This window comes from Prinia subflava, chromosome 20 (genome assembly GCF_021018805.1).
Source record: "Prinia subflava isolate CZ2003 ecotype Zambia chromosome 20, Cam_Psub_1.2, whole genome shotgun sequence".
NCBI lineage: Eukaryota > Metazoa > Chordata > Aves > Passeriformes > Cisticolidae > Prinia > Prinia subflava.
In genome coordinates, this window is record NC_086266.1 from 5,471,583 (window position 1) to 5,496,977 (window position 25,395).

The 25,395-nt window shown below is 49.9% G+C and overlaps 1 protein-coding gene across 9 annotated transcripts in view; it reads right to left on the bottom strand.

Moving 5' to 3' along the window:
- Window positions 1-6,423: 6,423 nt before the first annotated feature.
- LOC134560632 (gamma-aminobutyric acid receptor subunit alpha-3-like) overlaps window positions 6,424-25,395 on the bottom strand; it is a 77,355-nt gene continuing 58,383 nt past the window's right edge. For 3 of the 9 annotated variants that reach the window (XM_063416828.1, XM_063416835.1, XM_063416836.1), the window contains exons 8-11: window positions 24,529-24,681; window positions 21,441-21,652; window positions 8,436-14,727; window positions 6,424-8,336 (exon numbers count right to left, since the gene is read on the bottom strand). In XM_063416828.1, coding sequence (XP_063272898.1) covers window positions 14,398-14,727; window positions 21,441-21,652; window positions 24,529-24,681 — 695 coding nt within the window. In that variant the 3' untranslated portion in view covers window positions 6,424-8,336; window positions 8,436-14,397. The remainder of the gene's footprint in view (window positions 8,337-8,435; window positions 14,728-21,440; window positions 21,653-24,528; window positions 24,682-25,395) is intronic. The other 6 variants (XM_063416833.1, XM_063416834.1, XM_063416831.1 and 3 more) reach the window with 6 other exon arrangements.

The following is a 25,395-nucleotide window of genomic DNA, read 5'->3' on the forward strand; positions in this document are numbered from 1 at the left end:
GGGACAGGCAGACTTGATTTCCACCCTGAATTTCCCACTGTAATGAATGAGCATGGCTGGTGCTGAATTGTAACAATATATATACTCAATATCACTTAATATCAATAGGTTAGTATTGTAACTTTATATTTAATCAATATTAGCAGAATTAGTAAAACGAACTTCAGATAAAGGGGTAGTGTTAGAAGAGCCTCCCTTGCCCTTTTTCCTTGGCAAAATACCATGAGAAAACAGGACATGAGACCAAGGACAGTTAGGGAGTAACTTCCTTGAAGATGCTAAAAAGAGATTGAGACGAGTCCAGGAAAACTAAGATAAGGCATGATGTTACTTTTTGGCTATCTCTAATAGAAATTAACTATTTAGTTGTATAACACTAGCTTGGCACATATGTGTAACTTGCAAAGTCAAACAAAGGACATACAAGGAAGAGGAGTAGCCTTCATCCCAGCGACCACCAAAAGGAGTCGAAGACCCTCAAATAACAACTGGGCATGCGTGATGAAGAAGGTGATGCAGACTTCAAGAATCAAAACTAGGAGGAGACAATCAAAGATGGGAGGAGATGGGGTGTTAGCTACAGTATAAAAGTATAGATAAAATAGGCTTTGATTGGTACATGGGGTAGGGTCCTGAACCCTGCACATGAACCCTGGCCCAGCCAGACTTTTGCTCATGCTTTATTGATACCGGGTCCATTCACTGTTAAATTACTTTTATAAAGAATGCAATACATTTTTATCTGAATGTATCCTTTTATTTAATTATATTCATCTCAATTAAAATTTGCTGCTAAATTTCAACTTGGATGTTTTTGGGACTTTTCATTTATAACACCACCCAGTTTCCTGCTCATCCCAGCAGACAGGCACTGCCCAGGATAGGAGCTCTCCTGGAGAAGGGCAGGTTCACCTGGAGAGGAGCAGGAGTTGCTGCAGTGGCTCAGCTCATTTGCTGGAACATGCCCGTAAATTCTTTGTCTTGTGTGATGCTTTATTTTCATATCAACAGTTCCCAGTGGGTTGCTGACCCCAGCAGGCTCGCAGGAGGTTGGTTTGCCTGCAACCCAAAAGGGAGAGGAGATGTCCCAGATGACACAAAAGGAACCACGCAAGGACACGCTGGTGAGTGAAGCGTGAGTGAAGGAAAAGGGACGAGTTTATTTACAAAACTCAATTTTATACATTTCCTATGGGGCCTGTGGATTGGAGGATGGAATTCTAGTTCTCAAGCCACATTGGTCCTCCCACCTAGAAATATGTACACAATGAAAGAGTTAGCAAAATGTGGCCAGTGTTTATAGTAGAAAGTGTGACAAAGTAGAATTTCTGACTCCAATATGAAGAACATTACAGAAGGCTTAGAAAAGTCTTCAAAACCAGGGTGACAGGGAGTGGCTGCTGAGGGTGGATTGCACCTTCTGGCCACCCTGTGCTCCCCGTGTGGTACAATCTTAATGCAACGCCAGCGTGTGATGAAGATGCACAAGCTCTGAGGCCTGCAGCCACATGAAGATGCATCAAGCTCTGAGGCCTGCAGCTTCTCAGAAATGGCTTATAATGTTTAATATTAATAATATTTGCCAGACGGCTCTTCAGGTGTGTTTTGTAAAGCAAAGGTTTTAATAAAAGAGAAAATAATAAAGGATACAAAAATTGAAAGAACAAAACCCATGCAGAGGTGCAGAGGAGCTCCTGACTCCTGGCTAACACACCCCAAGAAGCACCCAACACCTCTGAGCTCGTTCCTAAGCATACAACAATCATAATCAGGGATAATTTGGCTTGCTGGCCAGTAGAAACTGGCTGCATTTCTGAGGAGCAGCTGGAAGGTCCAACAGGCGCTCCTGTCCCGGCACAGTGTGAATATCACAGAAGATTCCAGTCAATTTTCCTTTTGAGTTCAGAAGTAAATCAAAACTCTTTTCCTTATATAGATTCATTGCTTGAGTGTGGGAATGATTTGCTCTGGAGCATCCTTACCCCAAGCAGGGGACTCTGCACATCTCTGCTCCTTACCTGGGACATCCGTGATGACAAACCCCACCTCAGGGCTTTTTCACTTATAAATCAACCTCTACATCTCTGGGACAGGGAGAGGTGCTTGGAGATGCTTCCCTTTATATCACTGACATCCCTGGAAGTGTCCAAGGCTGGGCTGGATGGAGCTCTGAGCAACTTGCTGCAGTGTGTGGCATTGTGTTTGAACAGTGTGCTCCAGCCAAACCGTCTTTAATCATTCTTATCAGAACCCTCTGAAATTCATCAAAGTTACTAAGACATGAACTGTTCTAAAATAAGAAATAAGAGGCTGAGAAACGGAATACCAAGACTGCAAGAACTAAATAAAGGAGGTCCAAGAAGCACTGGGCTGTAACCAAATGTATTTCCTGCAAGGTGCAAGCTGAAGGTGTGGACAAGACAGAGGCACCAAACAAGTGATGCGTGGTCGTGTGAACAGCAGTTTTAGAATATATAAATATAACTTAATGCAAACAATAAATTCTGCTTAATCATATTGGTTAGCTGTCCAGAAGTCCTGAGCTCCCACAGCAGGGGAAGGTGCTCCTGCCGATGGTGGGGGCTGGAATGAGGTGAGCCCTGAAGTCCCTTCCACCCCAGAGCTTTCTGTGATTCTGTGAGCCCAACCCTCTCCCCACCATGAGGGTGTGAGTGAGGTTCCCCAGCCCCAGCTGAGGGACTGTTCACACTTGACAACCACTGTGCTCTGGCAGCAGCTGCTCTCCAGAGGAGGGAGGGGGAGGCACTCAGCAGTGAGTGGTTATAGATGGTTATTCAAGCATAATAAATCCTCCTTATCAATCCTGTCTCACCACCCCTCCTGATTTATGCTGGGTGTAAGAAGGCAGTAAGAAGGCAAAGGCTAGTTTTACAGGCAAACTGGGGATTACAGTCAGCCATAGATATTGAAAATATCACTGTAGCAAAGAGAAATCATAAGAGGAGCCTGAGCAGCTTCCTATGGATGCTGGCAGATGGGCTGGTGAGTTATGGTCATTTCCAGCACAGGCCTGGGCTGATGTATGGCTGAGCTGGGGTCAGACCGTAGACTTATTGCTCCCAGGCTTCTTATGCTGAGAAAGTTGTGTGTTGACTTCAGAGGAGTTTTCTATATTATACTGATTTCTGTATCTTTTTAAAAATCCAGATCACTGCCTGGTTTGTTGTTTTCTGGTTGGGTTCTTTTGTTGTTGTTGTTTTGTTTTTGTTTTTTGGATAAGCTCAGCAATACTATTTTGTCTCCTGTTCCTCACCAAATCCCAAGGGGCACCTTTCTCCTTCCAAGCAAGTTGCCACTTTGCTGGGAGCTGGAATCCTTTACCTTCTGATTGCCTCATGAACAGACTTACCCTAGACCAATTCTCAGCTGTGAGCCTGGAGTTTACAGCACCACATCCCAAGGAGAGTTTATAGACTGGAAAGCTTGGCTTCCTTTCCCCAGCTGTGCTGTCTGTGTAATAAACAAAATGCTGCTTTTTCCTACCAGCCTGTCCTCCCTGACGTCCTTGGACTGTCCCTGCTGCAGTCCTGCTGCTCTCAAAGCACTGCTGCTCTCCCTCCACTGCTCTTTATGGGGCATCCCAAAGTGCTTTCATAAAGTTCCTAATGCTCAGCCAGCTCCTGCACCTCTTCCCTTTGGAAGTAAATCCCCCGGGGGCTGTTTTTGGGAGAGGTTTTCTCTCTGCCTGCCAGATGTGGTGGTGATGGGGGTGGCACAGGGTCCCTGCTGGTCCCAGGCTGGCTGAGTACCCTGTGCCACCTGAGTGTCCTGTCAGCCAAATCCCCACTGCAGGACACCCTCTGGAGCCCTGGGGCAGGGGTGGGGGAGCCCTGAACCCCACCTGGGCTCTTCCCCTGCAGCAGGGACCACAGCAGCACCAGCACGGGGTAACACCAGCTTTGCTGGAAATGCTGCAGAGCTGCCCAAGGAGGAGACCTAAGGGACTTCCCACTGTTTACTGGGGGTTCATCTTCCAATTACAGCTTCAGGTAATGAAGCCATTTACCCCAAATTTGCTCCCCCCCAACTCACTTTTGTTTACATCTCAAGGTGTCCTTGATTGCCAGGCCTGGAGAGGAATTGTTGTGTCTGCCCAAAATGGGGAAGCAGCAGCTGACACTGAGGATGGAGTTTAGAGTTATACACTAAAGAACTGCAGGATATCAAATATGTGAGGAATATAAAAGCTAAAATCCAAAGGCATCACGGATGTGTGAGGGCTGGCTTTGGGGAACTCGCCCCACATCACCAGGAGTTGGTTTGCAGAAGAGGTTTCTGAAAGAGCAATGCTTTGAAGGAAGAAGAAAACCTCTCTGTCTCGGAGGGGATCCTTTCCTTCTCGGGACTGTGGGGCTGAGCCATCCCCACTGGCCACGTTAGAGCCTGGAACAGGGGAGGAATTATCTGCTCCCCAATTCCTGGCACCTCAGGAGCCACACGTCAGCAGTTCTGCCCTGCCCTCACCCTGAGCACTTCTGTGTTATGAGCACCTAATAATAAAACCCAGCTATTGCATTCCTGAGACACCTGTCAGGCTGAGCACTAAGTGCTGAAGTAATAAATACTTGTTCAGTTCTGCCTCTTCTCTGCCAATTCTCCCAGCTCTGTCTGTTTTCATTACTATTTCTTTTCTGTGGACACTGCAATTACACTCTGTTCCTCTTCAGGGTCCTTGTTCTAGGTTCAAATAGAGAGAAGTGATAATGCAAGGAAGCATTTCACATCGTTGTTTATTTTTGTCTTCTGAGTCAGGAGGATCTTTTCAGGCTGGGACCAACCCTGTGCAGTCTTGATTAGGGAAGGGCTCAGGCAGGGGGGGCTGGCGGAGTGGTGGGGAAAGGGGTGAAAACTGCAGGTTTGAGTTTTTATGGTTTCAAACAGTGGTGGGCTGCTCTTGCCGAGGCCACAAGCCCTGCCCCTTCCTCAGGAAGACATAAGTATGCAGCCTGTACTGCTCAGACCCATGATTACTCTCCATCTGCCACAGCAGCTGCGAGCCCCGGCTCTCCCAAGCCTCCTCTGTCATCCGAATCTCGGAGGAAGAGGGAGGATTCAGCTGAATGCAGCAAATTCAAACGCCTAACTTTTTTTTTCCCCCTTTTTTTTTGTCCAAGGTTGCAATATGTTTGGAGATATTGTCCCTCCAGCAAGTCCCTGGTGCTGCATACAGATGGTGCTCAGGGAATCCAGGGGAAGGCGGAGGGCGTTTTGTTCCCTCTCCAGGCGTGGAAAGCAACTGATGCTGTCACTGAAGTTATTTTCTTCTCCTGCTACTTCCCAGAGGTAGCTGGGGGGAGGGAGAAGTCCTCATTGAATATGTTGGATTTGGGTAAATCATCAACATTTTCACTAAAGATGCAGAAAAGGGTCCAGGGAAGCACTGAAAGTTTCAAGCTTGATGCAATAGGATGAACCTCAGCATTTCTTGCAGGAGATTCGTCCTCTGCTCTTGCATTTGGAGAGATTTACTTAATTTCAGATCTTTCTATAACAGGAGAAAAATCCTTCTTTCCATTAGTTGCTAAATGTAACATCTCCTGGCTGCAAGGAGGTGCAGTGGAGTGTCCAAGTGAAGCCCCCACACCTCGAAGTTCCCTTTCAGCAGACCAGACACTGAGCGTGTCACACTGCCTGGGGACATGGCATGTGCCATGAGATACAGCTTGTGCAAATCTGATATCCACAGGGGAGCCACAATCAAACCTCCCTGCGGGAAAGGGGTCTGAACCATGGGCAGTTTGGGTTGGAAGGGACTTTAAAGCCATCCAGGGCCACCCCCTGCCATGGCAGGGACACCTCCCACTGTCCCAGGCTGCTCCAAGCCCTGTCCAGCCTGGCCTTGGGCACTGCCAGGGATCCAGGGGCAGCCAGAGCTGCTCTGGGAAACCTCTGCCAGGGCCTGCACACCCTCCCAGGGAAGAATCCCTTCCCAATATCCCATCTAACCCTGCCCTTATGTCCTGGCCAAGTCTCTTCTTCTTGTCCCTAGAGAAGGAGGAAGTTTGATTCACATTGCAGACAGAGAAATGCCCCAAAGCTCCCTGGAGCAGCAGTGTCTGAGCATGGGTCACCCACTGTGAGGGCAAAGCACCCCTCAGACTCCTCTCCCACCACTCACATCACCACCCCCCTTCTCTGAGCTGCTCCCCAAACTCCCCAGCCAACCTGACTGAGCAAACCTTGTGGCCTCCCCTGTCACTGGAAGGCAAAGTGCTCTAAACGTGACACAGTGAAAGCCAGAAAATATTCTCCAGCTCTTTTACTTTCCCCCAGAATATTCTTTTTTAATGGGTGGTTTGTTTACTTGTCAGAGGGACAAACTCCCCAAAGAGGCAGGTAGTCCAAAGCCCAGAGGATTTGGCTTTGAGGAAAGACCTAGGAAAAATAACCGATGACAAAAGATTTTTTAAAATATGAATTTTTATTTGTTTTGATTGGAGTTCGAGAGAGTGGGTAGAGTGGAAAAGCAGAGTGATTTAATTCAGTGAAGAGGTCTAGTCCCACCGTGTGTGCTACATCAGGAGGTTAGTAGGTGTCACAAGAGTCCTCCCTCCTCCTCCACTCAGCTTGCTGATCTTACTCATGTACTTCTTTTTTCTGATGGTTTCTAATCTCTCCTCAGAACTTCACTGCAATTTTTTGAGGCATTTTTCTGTTGCTTTAACTTACTGAAAAAGCTAAAAGCTGAAAAAAATGGCAGGACTAAAAATCCTGCCAATTAGAATGGGCCTTTTTTTCCTTTTTTTCCAGCAAAGGTTGAAAAATACAATTCAAAAATACAAACAGGCATTGAACATTGCACCAAAAAGCATTTGAAACACAGAAAAAAATCTCAGAAAGAAAGAGAGAGAGAGAGAGAGGGAGAAATACAGAGAATAAAGGTCACAGTTTCCATGAGAAATCCCTTAAGAAAGTGGCTACCAGCTAGTCAATAGTGAAAATAAAGTCAACAAAAAATTTTAAAAATGCTTTTTTTTTTTTTTTTTTTTTTCCTAGTTGTTACTTATTTACAGCTGTAATAACAGGATTGTCATGCATTAAACTGCTGCCAGCTAGATCCTTTCTCCTAGTGGTGTAAAGAGAGTGTCACAAGATGGAAAACAAAGCTGAGGATGTGCTGGGGCGCAAACAGGACCCGGGGCAGTGCCAGTGGTGGTGTTCTCTTTTCCAGGTGTGCTCTTTTCCAGGATGGGCTGCCCTGGCACGGTGCTAGTGCCACTCTGTCCCCAAAGGAGCAGCTGGTGCCCTCAGCTGCAGGTAGGACATTTGCCTGCAGCTATCCCCTAGTCAGTGTCACTGTCATGGGACAGTGACAACCTTGGTTGAAGGGATGCTCGAGGCCACCTGGCTGCACTGGGGGGGCTGAGAAGCTCCCTGGTGGCAGCAGAGAGGAACCCTTCCACTCTAAATGCAGCCTGGCAAAGGCAGCCTGGCAGTGACTCAGGGTTCCCAGCTCTGCTCCTACTTTCTGTGGTTGCAAAAATCAAATCACTCAGCGTGTGACTGCTGGTACATTTGCTGGGTGCCTTGCAGAAAGGCAGGAGGCACCGACAGACTTTTCAGGGGAGACAGAGTGCAGCTCACAGCCAATGGTCTCACCAAGCTGCCAGGGCCTTCAAGCAGCACTGAAGAGAAGCCAAGAGCCTTCAAAGACTGTGGGAGCAAACACGAAACCTGCCTCGAGCAGCAAGCATGGAACCAGGCTTCCCTCTCCCGGCAGAGGGGACCGGGAAAGTTTGGTACAGGAGAGATCTGAAAGGGCAGGGAGGAACAGGAGAGGGAGAAAAAGGACAGGGAGGAAAAGGAGAGTGAGGAACAGGGCAGGGAGGAAAAGGACAGGGAGGAACAGGGCAGGGAGGAACATGACAGAATAGCCAGAACATGTTTTGTCCTAGAGCTTCACGAGCAAAAGCATGACCCCACTCATGGTGAAGGTGAGAGGCCCAGTGCTGGGACCAACCCAAAGCCAAGACTGTGTAAAGCAGCTCAGATCCCTGTGGTGGGAGGCAGGCACAGGCCCAGGACAAGAACTGGTGACAGGGTTCATTTTCCTGGCTGGGACACCACTGCTGACTGCCACAGCCTCTCTCCAGCAGCACAGGAGGGGACAGAGGGGCCACCAGCCTGAAAGCTGCTCCTGAGTCAGGGCAGGGGCAGGGTGGGAGCTGATGCTGGGTGCCTCTGCCAGGGGCTGCCCAGCAGGGCCCCACTGCTCACAGGCCCCCCAACACCCGTGTGTGCTGCTGCTTGTGCTGGGACAGGGACAGCAGCACAGCCCTGCTGCCACCTCCCACAGTGACCACAGCTGGTGACACCTCAGCTCCCACAGTGACCACACGTGGTGACACCTCAACTCCCACAGTGACCACACGTGGTGACACCTCAGCTCCCACAGTGACCACACGTGGTGACACCTCCCACAGTGACCACACCTGGTGACACCTCAACTCCCACAGTGACCACACCTGGTGGCACCTCAACTCCCACAGTGACCACACCTGGTGGCACCTCAACTCCCACAGTGACCACACGTGGTGACACCTCAGCTCCCACAGTGACCACACGTGGTGACACCTCAGCTCCCACAGTGACCACCCCTGGTGGCACCTCAGCTCCCACAGTGACCACGCCGTCAGGAATCCTGCATCCCACCTGGAGCAGCAGCCAGCAGGGGCCAAGGGCCAGCACTCCCCCGAGCTAGGCAGGAGAGGCCAAGGTGGATCCCAGCAGGTTCTGTGCTCCCTCCTGAAGCAGGGTGAGGGTGGAGGCCTCACACTGCACATTCCCTGGCTGTGCAATGGGGTGAGGACCAATTGCTGGCAGCACTCTGATTAAAAGCTGCCTCAGGAACATCCCCGTGTCCAGAGCAGGACAAGGGCTGTGTTGGAGCAGCTGTGACACTGGGGATGAAGTTCTCCTGAAAGATATTGGGCAGCAGTGCCAGCAAGGACCTTTCTCCCTGCAACAAGGCTGCACCGAGCCCCCAGAGTGGGGAGAGGCTCTTCTCCCTTGCTCCCTTTATTCCCTGTGACTCCCAAAGAATGGAGAGGGTTCAACTCACTCTAGGAGATTCAGCAAAGAGAATGAGAGGGAAGTGAACTAATTAAAAGTGGCCATTCTATCTTTCAAAGACAAAGGGGTTTGATGTTTAGATGTAAAGAGTTTGTGAGCATAAATTTACACACACAGGCATGTGTATTTATAAAAATATGTAAAAACCTTTGGCTGATGGAACAATAACAAGGTCAAACAGTAAATATTTATACCTGGAAGCCATCAATCTCATCTGTGCTGTGGCCTCTTGCCAAAACTGCCTTCAGAAGTAGTTTAGCTTGATATGGAGAGGATTGGTGAGTTGCTTGGATATTTTTTCTTCCTACTTTAATATTAATAGAGCGTTTATGTTTCCATCAATGTGTCCTTTGCCCTGGTTGATCCCTCCCCAGTCTCAACAGGAGCCAAGGGAACGTTTCTCTGCAGTCTGCAAAATCCACACAGGTGTCTGATTGGGTGGGCTGAAGTGTGGCCCTGGGGAGGGATAAAATTTGGGGAAGAGTGCCTGGAGTGGGGGCTGGCCTGACACTGTGTGCTGTGACAGCCCCACCCCAGCTCTCCACCACTCCCAGGATCAAGAACGTGGGAGGGGGCACCAGCACATCCTTGACAAACCCTTCCCAGGGAAAACCTGCTGGGAGAGCACCCTGTGTGCTGCAGAACCCTCCTGCATCCCCTGGGAGAGGCAGCAGCTCCAGGTTCCTGAAAGTCTCAGAGAGGTTCTCAGCAGAACAGAGGCTCTTCCTGGGAGAGGTGACCTGCAACAGGAGAAACCCTGTCCTGGGAAGGGATGGAATCCTCCCCAAGGGACGGCTGAAAGGAATCCAAGACACGGACAAGAAATCAAGGATGAGAAATGGATGCCATAGGATGGGCCAGCAGGGACAGGCTGGGACAATCTTGTGCCTGGGAACAGCAAGCCTGGGGTCTGCTTGCACAGAGGGGTCCTGCAGCAAACAAACCAGAGCCCTGCCAGTGCCACTGAGCTGGCAGGGGTCAGGACTGTGCAGGCAGCTGTGCTTAGGCTGAGCTGGGTGCACAAAGCAGAGCAGGGAAGCTCTGTCCTCAGTGTCCCAGCCCTGCTGGGTGATGTTTGAGGAGCTTTCAAGACGTTCTGTGAGGGTCACTTCATCAGCCCTTGGGAGAGCAGGTGGCACTGAGGGACCCGCTCTGCCCTCTCTTGTCACCCCACAGGGATGTTCTCTGTACTGACACTGAAGGGGAGCCCTCAGTGACCATGAGCTGCTGTCCCTGCCTGCTGAGGGACCCCAGAGGGGCTGTCCCTGCCTCCCCAGGCTGAGCTCTCTGCTGCCCATGAGCAATTTGAGAAGAGGGAAGGGGTGAGCTACCCATGCCAAAGTGACATTTCCAGCAGGAATGCAGCTGCAGGCTGGGACTGCACTGTGTGTGAGCTGCAAAACAAGACTGCAGACCACCAGATCACTCTGATCACCCTCAAAGACTTCCAGTTCCTGCATGGGAGATTCTCATCGAGTCAGGGAAGTTTGGGCCTTGCCAGAAGAAAAGAAATACTGGAGTCTTGATGTTCACAGTGCCCACTCTCTGCACAGCAGTGGATTAGATTATCAGTGCTCATACACAGATAAATTTCTATACAGATCATATAAAAATGGAACCCTTATATGCTATCATAGCAAGCCTAAAACTCCAGTAATTGGTGCTAGATTAGCTCTGGCCTGGCATGCATTTAGAAGAAGCCCCCATCAACAGCCTCATGTTAACTGGGAAGGAAAAATCCCAATTTGAGTCACTGACAGTTTTACAAAAAAAGAACATTATCTTCTCTGTGATGTCTGCTGGCAGGAGCTGTTAAACCACTTATTTATAACTATCTTCCCAAAATGCTTTCCTGCTTGGAAGCCAAAGTAGAAATCCTGTTTGGTTTGTTGTCTTTAACCAAAGGATGCCGGTATTTCTGCTTCCAGCTGGCAAAAAGACTCAGAGCCCATGCCAGGCTTTGGTTGGGAATAGACTTGGCTTTCGAGGCGTGCTCACACAGGCACAGGAAGGCAGCCTTTGTCAGGCAACGATTTTGGAAGAGCCAGCAGATGGGTGTCAGGGGCAAGGCAGGGCAGTGGGCGGCGTCCTGGGGAGGGACAAGAGGGGAGGGGCAGGCAGGAATCCACCCTGCTCAGCCAGAGGGATGGGATCACCGCAGGAATCACAGAATCACAGAATCACCAGGTTGGAAGAGACCTCCAGGATCATCGAGTCCAACCCATCCCTAACACCTCAGCTAAACCATGAGTGCCACATCCAGTCTTTGTTTAAACAGGGATGGTGACTCCACCACCTCCCTGGGCAGACCATTCCAATACTTTATCACCCTTTCTGTAAAAATCTTCTTCCTAATACTCAACCTATATTTCCCTTGGCGCAGCTTGAGGCTGTGTGAAGGGAGGAAGGAGGCTCAGGAGCTGCCCCAATGCTGTGTCCAGCACTTCAGGGAGGCCCAGACCCTCTCGTGAGCATCACCCCACAGCACTGAGCCCACCTGGCCTGGGCAGGCAGCAAAGGCAGCCCCAGGGTGCTTGGGCAGCTGAGAGGCTGATGGCAAGATCTGATGATTTATGGAGAGCTCTACAAAGCAGGCACTGACAGACAGTAAAAGGGATTTTTGGGAATTCCCAGGCTAGCAGAGGAAACCAGCAGGGCCAGCTAAGTCAGCTAAGTCACTGGGTGCAGTGCTTAAACTTGCTGTAATTCCATTAGTAAACACAACATACTCTTTGTGACCATTTTATTGTGTTGGTTTTGCTTGCTGTGGGGTTTCTATGCCATTCACTTAGGCCTGAGTATGATGAGTGACATGAATGTTTTATGAGACACTCTTCATCTAGCTCATTTAAGAAAAGGTTTCCAAAACAGGCAGCTGCAGCCCTTCCCTCTGGAGAGCCCAGGGAGCAGAGGGGTGGCAGGAAGGGAATCACTGCTGAGGGAATGTAGGGGTGCCCCGGGGGCTTGGGGACACGTCGAGGCAGTGATGGGGCAGCTGGGATGTCACAGTGGGGTGGCTGCAGCAGCAGCAGGAGGTCCAACAGGCAGAACCAGGTGCCAAAGGAGCCAGGATGCCCTCCCTGCCCAGCAGAAGGGGTGGAGATGCTGCACCCTCCCCTCTGCTCCTCCACCCTGATGCTGCAGCACAGAGGGAGAGCTCCTGGGTCTTCCCACCCACCAGGGAGCCCTCGGGGATGAAAGGCACTGTAGAAATGACAGGGTTTGGGGTGCAGATGCTGTGAGAGAGGATGAGGACAGAGCTGGTTTCCTTAGCAGCAGCTGGTGGGGGTTTGGTTCCCCCTTCCCGATGTTGCCAGCCATGTGGATGTGACTGTGGACTCAACACCCTGGGATTGGGCTAAACATCTGCAAACTCTCCAAAAATCTCAGCTGTGGGCAGGGGGAGTGACTGCACCCCTGCTGAGCCAGTGAGATTGGTGAGGGACAGGCAGGACATGCAGCAGTGCCACCCACGCTGCAGGACAAAGGGTCCTGGGCTTCCTCACTCCATCCTGGCACCCCCATGGATATTCCAGGTGGGGCAAATCCTGTGCCTTGTGCTCAGCCCTGCTCCTGCACGGGCAGGGGGGAGCTAAGCCTGGCACAGTGGCTCAAAGGGATGCTGAAGGCATCACCCCGGGGGTGCTGGGGCCTTGGCTTGGCTGCATGAGCCCAAAACAGGCTGGGGGCAGCCCTGGGGGGGCAGCCAGGGGCTCAGAGGGAGGCTAAGAAAGAGAGGGTGCCCCCCTCTGTGGCAGCAGGACTGAGCTACCCCAAGGAATCATCAGGCACAGGATGTCCCTCCTTGCAGGAGGACAGGGTGCCCGTGGATCCAGGGATGGATGGCTTGGATGTCACCGCTTTGTGCTGCTGCTGGGAAAGGGACAAACACTGCTTTGTGTCCTCTGTGGCCATCAGGAAGGGAGAAAAAGCCCATCTCCAAGGCACTGGAGGGCTTTCCTTGGAAGAGGGTGCAGTGTTAGACTGGGTCTTGCCTCAGTGGCTTTGTGGGATGGCACCTGGCTCACATGGCTCTGTGGGACCCTGTGTCACCCTGCTCTTCCCCAGAGCAGTTTTCCCCTGGTGCTGAGGATGCAACAGCTCACCAGGGGCAGGGAGAGGCTTGGGGGACACCTGTCCCCTGCCTCATCCCCATGGCAGGTCCCACAGGAACATCCTGCACTGGAGCAGGGATGAACCACGAGCTGGACTTCCCCAGGCTGTGTCCTCCCCATCAGCCTGGCTTACCCCAGAGGAGGGAGCCTCCCTGCCTAAACCCTCGTGTGAGCACTGAGACACCAACGGGGGCTGCTGAGCAGCCAGAGGAGGATGAAGGGGAGGATGGAAGAAGTGGCTGGGACAGAGAGGATCTGCTACGAAGGATAAGTGGATGGGGGCATAAGAGAAAGTGCTGGACCATCCATCTGAACAGGAATTCTGCGTTTTCCAGTCCTCAGGCTGAGTGTGTGCAGCCTCACAGCTGCCATCTCCTCCCAGGCTTTGTAAAGCTTCTGCCTGGACTTCCTGACTGATGCTGAGAAAAACGATTTCTCTGGTGGGAGCCACACTTCTGCTAACATGAACTGCCCCAAGAGTGCAGCGTGCCAGCCACACAGGACCTTTCCCACCGCTCTCGTCCAGAGAGACAGAACCAGCTGGGTTTGGTGAAGACAGAGAGGAAGGAGACCTGCAATATCTCCAAGATGCTGCAATGGCTCTGGGGACTACAGCAGTGCTAGGTTTGCCCCAGCAGGCTCTGGGCCATGCCAGGCTGCCCCCTTGGCCCTGCAGGTGACCAGCTCAGGTGCAGGACCCAGCTCACAGTGCCAGGCACTGAAGAGGAGCCCGGCTGAGTGACTGACACAGTGCAGGTGTCCAGGAGCATCCACCGTGCTAGGGCAGCCCATACAGAGGAGGAGGAGCCCCAGAGCAGCAGCCCCTGGGGACAGCATGAAATGACAGAGGCATGAAGACCACGGGGACCACAGGAGGTGGCAGAGGAGAGATGGCAGCACAGAATGACCTGCTCAGATGGGTGACAGCAGACTTAAGATGTTAGAGGCACAACTTGTTATGATCCCTTCTTTTTTTTTTTTTTGTAGCTTTCATCATCAAAGTAAAAGAAACCAAAATATAGGTGGGATTAAATTAAAATCACAGTTTTGTTTACATTATAAAAGACATAATAATAATAATAATAGTGTAAACTGAACAATAATAATTAAACAAAACCAGAAAAGAAGAAAGCCCTGGAGAATTCCTGCTGGGATGATGCTGACTGATGGAAGGTTTGTGTGACCGGTTCTATTGTTTGGGGATCATTCCCTTGATAGCTGACTCCCGGTTCACATAGGTGGCCCAGTAGACCAAGTTGAAAATGGCAAAGAGGACTGGGAAGACGATGCGGGACATCTTGTCTACCTTGCTGACGCTGTTGTAGGTCTTCTTGCTCTCGGGGAGCTTCTCCTCCAGCCGGGGCATCTTGGGGGGCACGCTGGTGGCCGTGGCAGTGACAGCAGCACTCTTGGAGATGGTGGGCAGGCCGGGCTCCTTGGCCATGTTCAGGGCGTAGGTGGTGCCCACGATGTTGTAGGTGTTGTTGGTTTTCTTGGCCAGCGCCACCGGCTCTTTTTTCTAGGGGAGGTGGAAGGGGGGAAACAAAGAAACAAAGAGACAAAGAGAGGTGAAGCGGCAGAGAACGGCTCGGGGAACGTCCCGTCCTCTGAGGTTACCTGTTTGTCCAGGTGAGGTGGTGGAGAAAGGTGTGAGGAGCAGCAGGGTGAGAGGGGAGGGATGTGCCTTGTGAAAGGAGGGTGGCAAAAGGAATGACACCCCGTGCGGTCATCCTCGGGGAGGAACTGGATTTTCTGCTTGGCTGGCTCACGTGGCTCTGTGGGACAGCAGTGTCACCCTGCTCTTCCCAAGAGCCCCTTTCTGCTTCCTGGGTCCAGTGAGAGGAGGACACAGCACACAGGATTACAGCTTGATTTTATGTTTTAGTGGCAAAAAGCCACATTAAGACTATATGGGCAACAGCACTGCAGGATTTTTGCACCGTATTTCAATGCCCTGAGTTCCTCACAGGAACACCTTACAATTTAACATAATGATGTTCAAATTGCTTCTGGAACCCTTTAGAGCACCTCACAACCCACCCAGGCAAGGTACGGAACAGATGGAAGGCATTTGCACCCGCCAGGATTTCTGGAATGCTCAAAACAGCACTAGAGGGCAGAGGGAAGCCTTTCCTCCTGCCTTCATACCCCAGGGATGCTGAAAATCAGGGGGGGTGAGGGAATCCCTCCCACAGGGCTCTGGGGGACAGCATAAAATGCAGAGGGAATGGCAAGAGAGGCCCTTGTGTGTCTGATGTGATGCCCTGAAGGATGAGGGTGAATGCTGGAGACAGTTGAGGTTCACAAGGATGGGTGGGCAGGAAGATGCACCTAGGGGGTCATGACACCACTCTGGGGATCTTCCTGCTGCTGCCAAGGACCTGAGACCAGCTGCACTGTGTCACATAAAGCAACCCAACCCTACAAGGAGAAGGCCACTGCATGAAATCTGCACTCAGGTACCCCAGGGGTGCCCCCTGCTACACCAAGAGCCAGCACCAGCCACAGCGGTGCCTCCTGGTGGGACTCTGGTCTCCAAATTCAGAACAAAGTGTGCCTTTGGATGACTTTTTTTTCTGTTCAAAAGCAACAGGAACACAAGGTGAGGCTCATCCAGGCATCTCCCAGGGCTGCTGGGCATGAGGGAAGCACTTCAGGAGGAGAGTGCAGCCTGCAGGACCTGTCCCTGTCCTCACACTGCCCGGGGAACTGGGCAGCACTGGGAGCTGCAAGGGTCAGACCTGCCCAGCCTCTGCTCTGCAGAGACAGTCCCAGGGCTTTGGCTCTCAGTGCTGTACTTCCATTTTAAACGTGCCTACACTCACCATGGATATTCCTGGTTACCTTAGGAAATTTCCACAGTGATGTTCGGAGGGACACTAAAAGCAGATTTCTGTGCAATCTTTAACACCCTCTCCAACAACACCACAGCCAGGCAGCCTTGTAATAATGCCAGCAATTACAAAAATTAACTTGTTAGGAGGAGGTCTAGATGTCTTCAGACTCCAGACCAGACTAAACCACTGTTTGGACCATATTCATAGTATTTTATGGTCTTTAACAATTAACTGAGTCTGATTCTGCAGTCATTAGAGCCACATTAACGTGTTCCCTCTGCACAGCAGATGAACTTTTCCTGCTAAAGAACTAACAAGAAGCAAGTAAAGGGATAAAGAGGTTTCACCTATTAAAACACTTAAATATGCTGAAGTATGATTACTTATTAACACAGCTACAGGAGGCAATAAAATAATTAATAATCAGTAACGAAATGAAAAACAGATTGTTGTTCACAGAATGTAATTGGCAGTGCACTGTGATTATCTTAGCATTAATCAGCCATGTTATTCATTAGGGAAATAAGATGAATACAAGTGACATGACATTTTCAACCTGGACAGCTTTCCTGCCCCAGAGTTTGGGAAGTGGATCCATATGAAACAGAGCAAAGCCAGGCAAATCTGGGTGCTGTGGGTGGTGACAGCGAGCTGCTGCTCCCCATGCTGTGATCCACAGACCCCAAGGATTAATTTGGGCTTCCCTGATCTCAGATCAGGTAGAGCAGAGGCTTGGGGACCTTCAGCCAGGGCCTTTTCCCTGCTGTCCATGGAGCCCTCACCCTGTCAGAGCTGGGAGCACCCGGAACCCCCACACTGCCCACACCAAGGCACGGCTGTGCTCTCGATGTGTTCTGCCCCTGAGATGTCAGAAGAAATGGTTCACCCTGTTTGCTGGGCTCTACTTTATAAATAAGGGTTTCAGGCAAGATTTTGACAATCAAAGAGACCAAATTGTGCTTGTTGCTGTCAGCTGCAAAGTAGCCCCCAGCCCTCACCCTGCACCTTCATCTGTGAGGAATTCCACATCCTCCTGAAACAGAAGGAAAGAGTGGATAAACAGGAGGAACCCCCACATTTGTTTGGAAAACTTGTCCTATTTAAAGCATCTATTTTGCAAAGCAATTCCTGCACTTAGGGCCCCATTGAGGCACAGGGAGACCGAATTGCTGCACAAAGATGTCCCTGTGCTGCTCTCCTGAGGGAAAAGCTGTAAAATCTGGAGTAGAGATAAATTTGTTCCCTAGATAGTGCAGTCTGACACATTGTTCAGCAACATACACACTGCAAAATAATAGTATTTTTGCTAAATATTCTTGTCTTCGAGCCTCTCTGGTGAGGAACTAACAACTGAACATCTAAATTGTGGGAACTACTGCTTCTGTCTATGATTTGCTTGAGATTTAGCTCTTTGTACCTACTCCTTGGCAGGAGAAAATTCAGATTGGAAGCACTATACCTCTGACAGGCAACTCTGAAAGTCACCAGTATCTGCAGAACTTGGGAAATCGAAGTATTTGCCACTTATCATTCCAGAGGAAAATCACTTTAATGACCCCCAAGCAGCTCCAGTCTCTGACTTGTGTGTATCCCATAACTCAAAGCCCAGCAGCTGCACTTGCTGTTGCAGCAAAGGGATCACTCCTTCCCCAGACCAAGCCAAAATTCCTCCTGCAGCGTGCCAGAGACTATAATTCAGATTATATGGGACTAATCCCAATGCTTTTATGCTCCCTGGATCACCAGACAAAGAGGTTGGATGGATTAAATGATCAGGCACACAGCACACAGTGATGAGAGAAAGAGGGCGAAATGCTGCTGAAGAATGATTCATGGACTGTACTGAAGGTGCTGAGGACATAAATCACTTGCAGTGTTATCACAGAATCCATTAGGTTGGAAAAAACCTCCAAGATCCTCATGGAAATCACGGAGATTGCAAGCGCAAGGAAAAGGACACATGGGCTGCAGAGCATGACCAGCAAGGGAAAGTCCCAGCAAAAACATATTGACCACAGTGAGGCAGACAAAAAAGAGAAGGGTCTGAACCATCCTGAGCCCTAAAGACTTCACCCTGATTGAAAATGGTGGCCTGACAAGGTTGGTTCTTGTTCCTCTAAGATTGTAACAAAAATGCCACAAATGGAAAGAAACAAAGGAAAATGAAAAATTATTCCCAAGGGAGCTGGATCAAAGGGCAAACTTGAGAAGTGCTGAGGAGTGGGTTGCACAAAAAGCCAGGCTTTACCCAGCCAGTAGAAAAGACACCTCATGCATGTTTTTCTTAGTAAAAAGGACATTAAAAGCCCAGACCTAACCTCCCATGCACTGAAGAGCTATTTTCTTACAAAAAACCTAAAGATCCAGGATTATTGCTCCATCCAAAGCATGTTCTGTTTTTATGCTTGTACTGGTTCTGTTGCTTCTTGGCACCCAGAATTTCAGGGCAATGTCATTCAGGCACAGATACCGAGCTAGATCAGGTTTTATGCACAGACAAGGCATTGCAGGCAGAAATGGATTTAAGTGCCTTCCACAAATCCAAATCTTCCATCCTGAGGAACAGACAACACTTTTTGTGCTAAACTCACTGGTAAATGTCATCCTTGCAGTTTCCCAGCAGCAAAGTCACAGTTGCTTGTTCTCTCTTTGGATCCTCACTGTCACAGCCACCCAAGAAATGACCTTGTTGTCTCCAGAGGTGGCCCTCCTTGTGGCTGGGATGGTGGATGGATCTCTCTGTCCAGACACAGCCCTTCTGCCCTGCAGTGGATCCTTTTAACAAGGTATTTTCAGGATGCTGGAGATTGGGAGCTTTGCTGGCTACTGACCCCACCCATCTTTCCATCTCTTTGGCCTCTCTCCCATCTCACACCTTCCTCCTGATGATGTTTTATTTTTAAAAATCACCCTTCCTTTCCTAACAAGTTTTCCTCTTTGAACCCAAATACCTCTCTCCAATTTATCTGCACCTCTACTGTACAAAAAGAAAAACTTTTAATCTACAGTTAACAATTACTGATGGTAGGCTGGAAAGGCCTGGGAAATCTTTGGATCTAAGAAACATTAGTCAAACCTTATCAGAGCGAAGCTAAAGGGAATTTTTAGTGACCTCTATGGTGATATCTGCCTGCTTTTCACTGGAGAGCTGCAGAGAATGTGCAGAGCAGCTCCCAGCTAGAGCCAACTGTGGCTACAGCCAGAACACCATCATGATTTTATGATGCAGAGACCAGCAATTCACCAAGATCAGCCCAGCATTTTAGATTCTACCTGAAAAAAAACCCCAGGTGCTCCCATCTAAACCAATGAGGTTGGCTGAGGAGGTGGAAAAAAGAATAAACACACTGGGGGTGTCTGTCAGCAACCAGCAGCTTTTCCATGGTAGTGATTTTGTCCAAGTGGGATGGGAAGCATTGCTGCTGCCTACACCGTTTTTTTTCATGTTCATGCAATCAAACCTGGAGTGAGGATCCTTGCCATCATGCCAATAAAGAATATTACTTTTGGCTGGGGAGAAGGGTCTCCAGAACCAGGGCTCAGCCTGGGCTTGTCACTGGCAGTTTGACTCTTGATACAAACGTTTTAAAATGCCAAAGTTATTCTTCTACCTCTTCTTCCTTTTGTGGTTTCAACCACCTGGCTTGTCAATTGTTTCAGAAAGAGCTAATTAAAGGCAGGATCTGAGCCAATGAGGCACCTCCATTGCGTAGCAAATTCACTGCTTGGAAATACTCATTGGAATAAAGATGAAAAGCAAATATGTTGACACATCGTATTCCTAAGCTCCCTGAAAGCCCATCACTCTTCAGGGAGCTCTGTGAGCTGCAGAGACTGGGAGTGAGTTTGCTTCTTCAGTAAAGATCAGAGATAGCTTGAAAAAGCATCCACAAATTTGGAGCCCTTCCTGATTCTCCAGGCTGATACCAATTGCAGCAAAGTCACGGAGAGCTCCCCCTCTGAAACATCCCTGGTGTTGCTTTGTTTTCTTGTTTGATTATCATGTGCAGGAACATTCTGTGTGCTCTTACCCTATTGTTTCAGCACTGTTAGTCTTGCAGTGCTGGGTCAGTGAATAAATTGAGGAACACGCTGCTTCTAAGATAAACTGCAGCTTTTGAGCCTTTCTTGCTTTTTCCGCCCAGTTCACGTAATTGCCCAAGGCCGTGTGAATCCTGACTTTGTGCTGATTTGCCATTCCCTGGAAGGAACATCACTTTGAGGACCTGTCCTGCCTCTTCACTCATGCCCATGACTCAGGAAAGGCTTCTCTCATCTCTGGAGGCCAGGTTGGCATCACTGTTCATGGTGGAGGTGGAAGGCCATCACCTGACCCCCTGTGGATGCTTTCTGCCATGGGTCTGCTGCTCAGACCACAGCTGCAAAAGCAAACAGACAGACAGAGTCCAGGAAAGACAAGAGAGAGGCATCCAACACCCAGTGATGGCTCCGTTCACCTTCTTTGACCTCCACACCAGAGAGATGACTGGCTGCTGTCTTCCCAAAAGTCTGCTGCAATTCTGTCAGGTGTTTAACACACAGCCCCACAACAATTTCCAACAACACATTAAAATGCAAAGGAGAAAAATATAAAGGCTCCAGAACCAAGAACAAGGACAAAGCTGATTTTCAAATTGATTCAATAAATATAAACAAGGAGCAGCATGCTACAGTAAGCGATTTCTCTGCGCAGCCAAGATTAAATCAGTTCAGAGGGAGGGGGGTGCGAGCAGGGGTAGCGGAGCCTGTCAGGATGAAGCTGCCAGGGAGGCTGATCCCGAGTGGGGAGGGAAAACGTGGGTGATGCCAGGCATTAATCTGCTGCCAGTTGGCGTTTGGGATTGCTGGCTCCCACCCACCCTCTGTGCCCGGGCTCACAGAGCAGCAGCTGCTGGCAGCTGTGGGCAATGGCACCAGTGACAGAGCTGGCCAAGGGACACGGCTCAGTGCGTGTCCTGGGGCATATTTGGGTTTTTTGGCATGCTAGCAACAAAGAATGGGGTTGGGAGGCTGGGTTGGGTTGGTCCATTGGTTTGGGAGGGTTGGGTTGGGGTTTGGGTTGGAGAGAAAAAGAAGGAGACACAAGACCACCAGCGGAGCAAACCCAAAGCACGGATGCGTCCACGTTCCCTCTGGCAAACAGCCCCACAGAGGACAGAGGGCAGAGCCAGCAGCCATGCCTGGGTGTTTCCCTCCAGCTAAGCACACCAACCAGCCCAGGCCATTCCTCCCCAGCCCTCAAGAACCGCTGCAGTCAGGAGCTGTGCTGGGAAGGCAGTGAGTAGCATCCAGCCTCCCGAGTGCTGCGGGGCTGCACGTTACCCACTGCTGTGCCGGGCACGGCTCCCTCGTGCAGCGTTTCTTCCCCACCGCCTCCCCCCCAGCCTCGGCTGACCTTCATCTCCTGGGCCTCCAGCACCTTCTTGCCATCCCAGGCCCAGCTGCGCTTGGTGAAGTAGTTGACGGTGGCGAACTCGATCAGCGCAGAAAACACAAAGGCATAACAGACGGCTATGAACCAGTCCATGGCCGTCGCGTACGCCACTTTGGGTAACGAGTTTCTGGCGCTGATGCTTAGTGTGGTCATGGTGAGCACCGTGGTGACACCTGTGGGGGCACAGCGGGACACGGGGACGGTGTGAGAGTGTGCACTCGTACCCGTTTCTCCCAGAACAGCTGCCACTCTGTCTGGGGTTGCAAGGCAAGATGTAACCAAAAATTGTATTCTATTACTGTCTGTTGAAACTGGCTGGGGAGGTGTTTTTTCTTTTCTTTGACCCCTTTCTTGTGACTCCAGAAGGGGAGGGGGTGGGTGTGTTCTTTCAATGGTCAGCTGTTCAAACCAGCTGGGGCAGGGTTCTTTATCCCTTCGAGGACCCATCCTCCCTCCAGGGGATCTCTGCTGTCCATGGGCCATCGAGGGTCCCTGCAGGCCTGATCCAATTCCATCATCCATGGGAGATGCTGCACCCAGGGGAGGAGCCTGGCATTCCCACCTGGATAAACCCTGGGATTCAGAGCCCAGCACAGCCTGTGTGCTCTGCATTCCCACCTGGATAAACCCTGGCATTCAGAGCCCAGCACAGCCTGTGTGCTCTGCATTCCCACCTGGATAAACCCTGGCATTCAGAGCCCAGCACAGCCTGTGTGCACTGCATTCCCACCTGGATAAACCCTGGCATTCAGAGCCCAGCACAGCCTGTGTGCTCTGCATTCCCACCTGGATAAACCCTGGGATTTGGAACACCAGGACAGCCTGTGTGCACTGGATTGCCAGAGGAACACCAGACCCATCTCACCACCCTTCTACAGGATCATCTCTGCTCCAACAGAACCACATCTGGCACTGCAGGAGGACTCATCTGGACTGCTGTTGTGTTCTGACCCTGTTTTCTTTTTGTTTGTTTGCTTTTTTTCTACTACTACATTTTTATTTTTAATATTCCTAGTAAATAACTGTTAACCCTATTCCCATATCTTTGCCTGAATGCCCCTTAATTTCAAAATTATAATAACTTGGAGGGAGGGGGTTTACATTCTCCATTCCAAGGGAGGCTCTGGCTTTCCCTGGCAGACACCTGGCTTTCCAAACCAAGACACACTCCCTTCATGTAAAAGTAGGCACCACCTCTTGAGCCCCATTCCCGCTGTAATTAGGGGAGTTTTACCCAGAACTACTCCTCAGTACAACTCATGGAATAACAGAAGAGGCCAGGTTGGCAGGTCAGGTTCATAGAACCATAAAATCACAGGATGGCCTGGCTGGAAAGGGCCTTGGACACCATCGGGTTCCACCCCCTGCCACAAGCAGGGACAATTTCACTATCCCAGGTTGCTCTAAGTTCCCTCCAGCCTGGCCCTGAACACTTCCAGGGGTGGGGCAGCCACAGCTGCTCTGGGCAACAGTTTGTCCAATCCCTGCTGAAATCAGGGCAAACTTCAGCTTGCTCAAGGAATTACTCTGGTAATTTGTTTTGAGTACAATCAAAGTCAAACATCTTCATTAGGATGAGATTAACCTTCCCCAAACTCCAGTCCTAGACCTCTGCTCCCCATAAGAGTCCCAGCTCACAGGGAGACACCTGCACTGCATTCCTCATCTGTTGGCAGGGTAAGGTGCATGATGCTCCACACAGCTCATGTGGAATATGTCATGGAGAAGCCTCTAGCTGCTTTTGCAACAAAATAAAAATAATAAAATATTAGTGAAAAGTAGTTAGATGGTGGTGAACCTGAGGGAGGATCAGAAAGTGGCCACTCATCCAACACAGCTCTCTCAGGGTTTTAGAAATAGTGTCTTGTGACCTGCATGGATGGACACCTGGGTCCTGCTGTCAGCAGCCCAAGCAGAATAAATGTCACAATGATTTATCTTAAACAAATGATCTGTTGCAAAATGTCTTTTAAAGCTTTTTTCATTAAAGCAAGCAACCATTACCATCCATTTTCCCCAATAATGTGCTTTTCAATTAAAAATGCATTAAAAACATTATAAAAATATTGACTAATTTTCAGTTCCCTTAAGCCATACTGCTGGTAATTTAAGAGTTTCAATTCAATATTGTTGACAATACCTTCTGAGGGGCAGGAAAAAAAGGGAATAAACAATTGGAGTTCTCATTATTTTCTTAATAGGAAAGCAAGGCAATTTGGGAGCAAAGACATTTGTCACACAGGTAGGTTTTAATTTTTCAATCACCTCTTGCCTGCTCAATCTGAGTTGCTGCTTGAGGAAAGTTATTTCACTGCAATTCTCAGGATAACACAGGAGGGAATCACATATGAGAGCACATATCCCCTCTCTGCTTGGGGACTTCTGTCCAATATCCTCTCTGTCAAGTGGAATCTGCTGGGCAGTGTTACTTCAGGATACACAATCCTGCAGCATCACACCTGCTCTGGGAGCGTGCCTGTGTAGATCCTGAACTAAAGGTCTTGACAGCAAAGCACAAAGCAATTCTGTTATTAAATGCTTGTAAAAGCTATTAATATATGTGCAGTGCCAGCCTGGCACTTTGCTTCGGTGAGAGGATCTGAAAGCAGCTGAAGGAAATAATAACACTATATTCACCATGCAGTTATGCTGCCTCAGCCCAGGAACTTGTTATGTGGAGCTGTGACCAGGGGCACATTAGCAATTTCAAAGGTAAGGCTTTAAATGCCTCCCCGTGTCCCTGTGCTCTGCTCAGCTCTAAAGCCAACACAGATAAGCAGACACAGCCAAATGCATATAATTAGATGATCAATACCTTGATTACTGTTAATATTTATGGCTTGTAGCAGAGACATGGCCAGGAGTGTTTTTGCAGTGATTTGGGGGGAGCAGGCTCACTGGGAAGACACCGAAAGCTGTGCTGGGCAACAGCCAGCAGCTTAGAAATGCTGGGCAGGGCCTGGCAAAGACCAGCTCTGCTCTCAGTGTGTTTCCCTTCCTAATTCCCTTCTCCCCATGCTGAGGGGATGCCCTGTGCCCCCAGACTCACCAAAAACCGTGCGGGCAGGGACGGACTCCCTGTTGAGCCAGAAGGAGACCTGGGACAGGATGACAGTCATGATGCAGGGCAGGTAGGTCTGGATCACAAAGTACCCGATCTTCCTCTTGAGGTGGAAGTGAGTGGTCATGACGACGTATTCCCCTGCAGAGACAGCCAGGGAGGGGTGCTGAGCCACGGAGCTGCCCAGCCCAGGCCAGCTGGCCACTCCAGAGATCTGCCCTGAACAATTTCCCAGTTTTTCAGAGGGATTTTGGTGGGAGGGAGGGGTGCAGGGGTGCAGCAGGCACTCACAGCTGCTGTGCCATGCCAGGTGTGTGTCCCAGCACAGCCCAGGGGGTTTCACATCACGTCTGTCCTTTCAAAATACTTCTCTGAGTCTTCTTTAATTCACTACAAAACGGGTGTGGGACAAAGGCAATCCAGTGTCAACAACTGGGCAATAAAATCTTTTGCTGTTTTGCCTGAGGCACAAGGGGCCCCTGGGGGTCTCTCCTGACCCTGCTCCCATCCAGGGAGCCACGCTGTGGGGAAGATCCCTTAAGCCTGGAGACACCCTAAAACAGTACCTTAATAGGATTTCAGGACACAGGATTTTATTTTCCCTGACAATCCTGAAAATATCCCACCTTCCCTCACTGTAACCACCTCAAAACCCAAGGCAAGTTCTGCTGTTAAAGGTCTCACCTGTGAACTGAAGAGGCAGCTGTCCCTATTTTCCCTCAACATCCTATTCCTCCCCAAAAAGCTTTGGGTATTTTGCTGGATTACTGTGCCTTTATGTTGTGAGCGTGGCTCTGCTAAATCATTACACACAGGAGCCTTTAGCAGCTTTCTTACCACTCCAGGTTATTCATC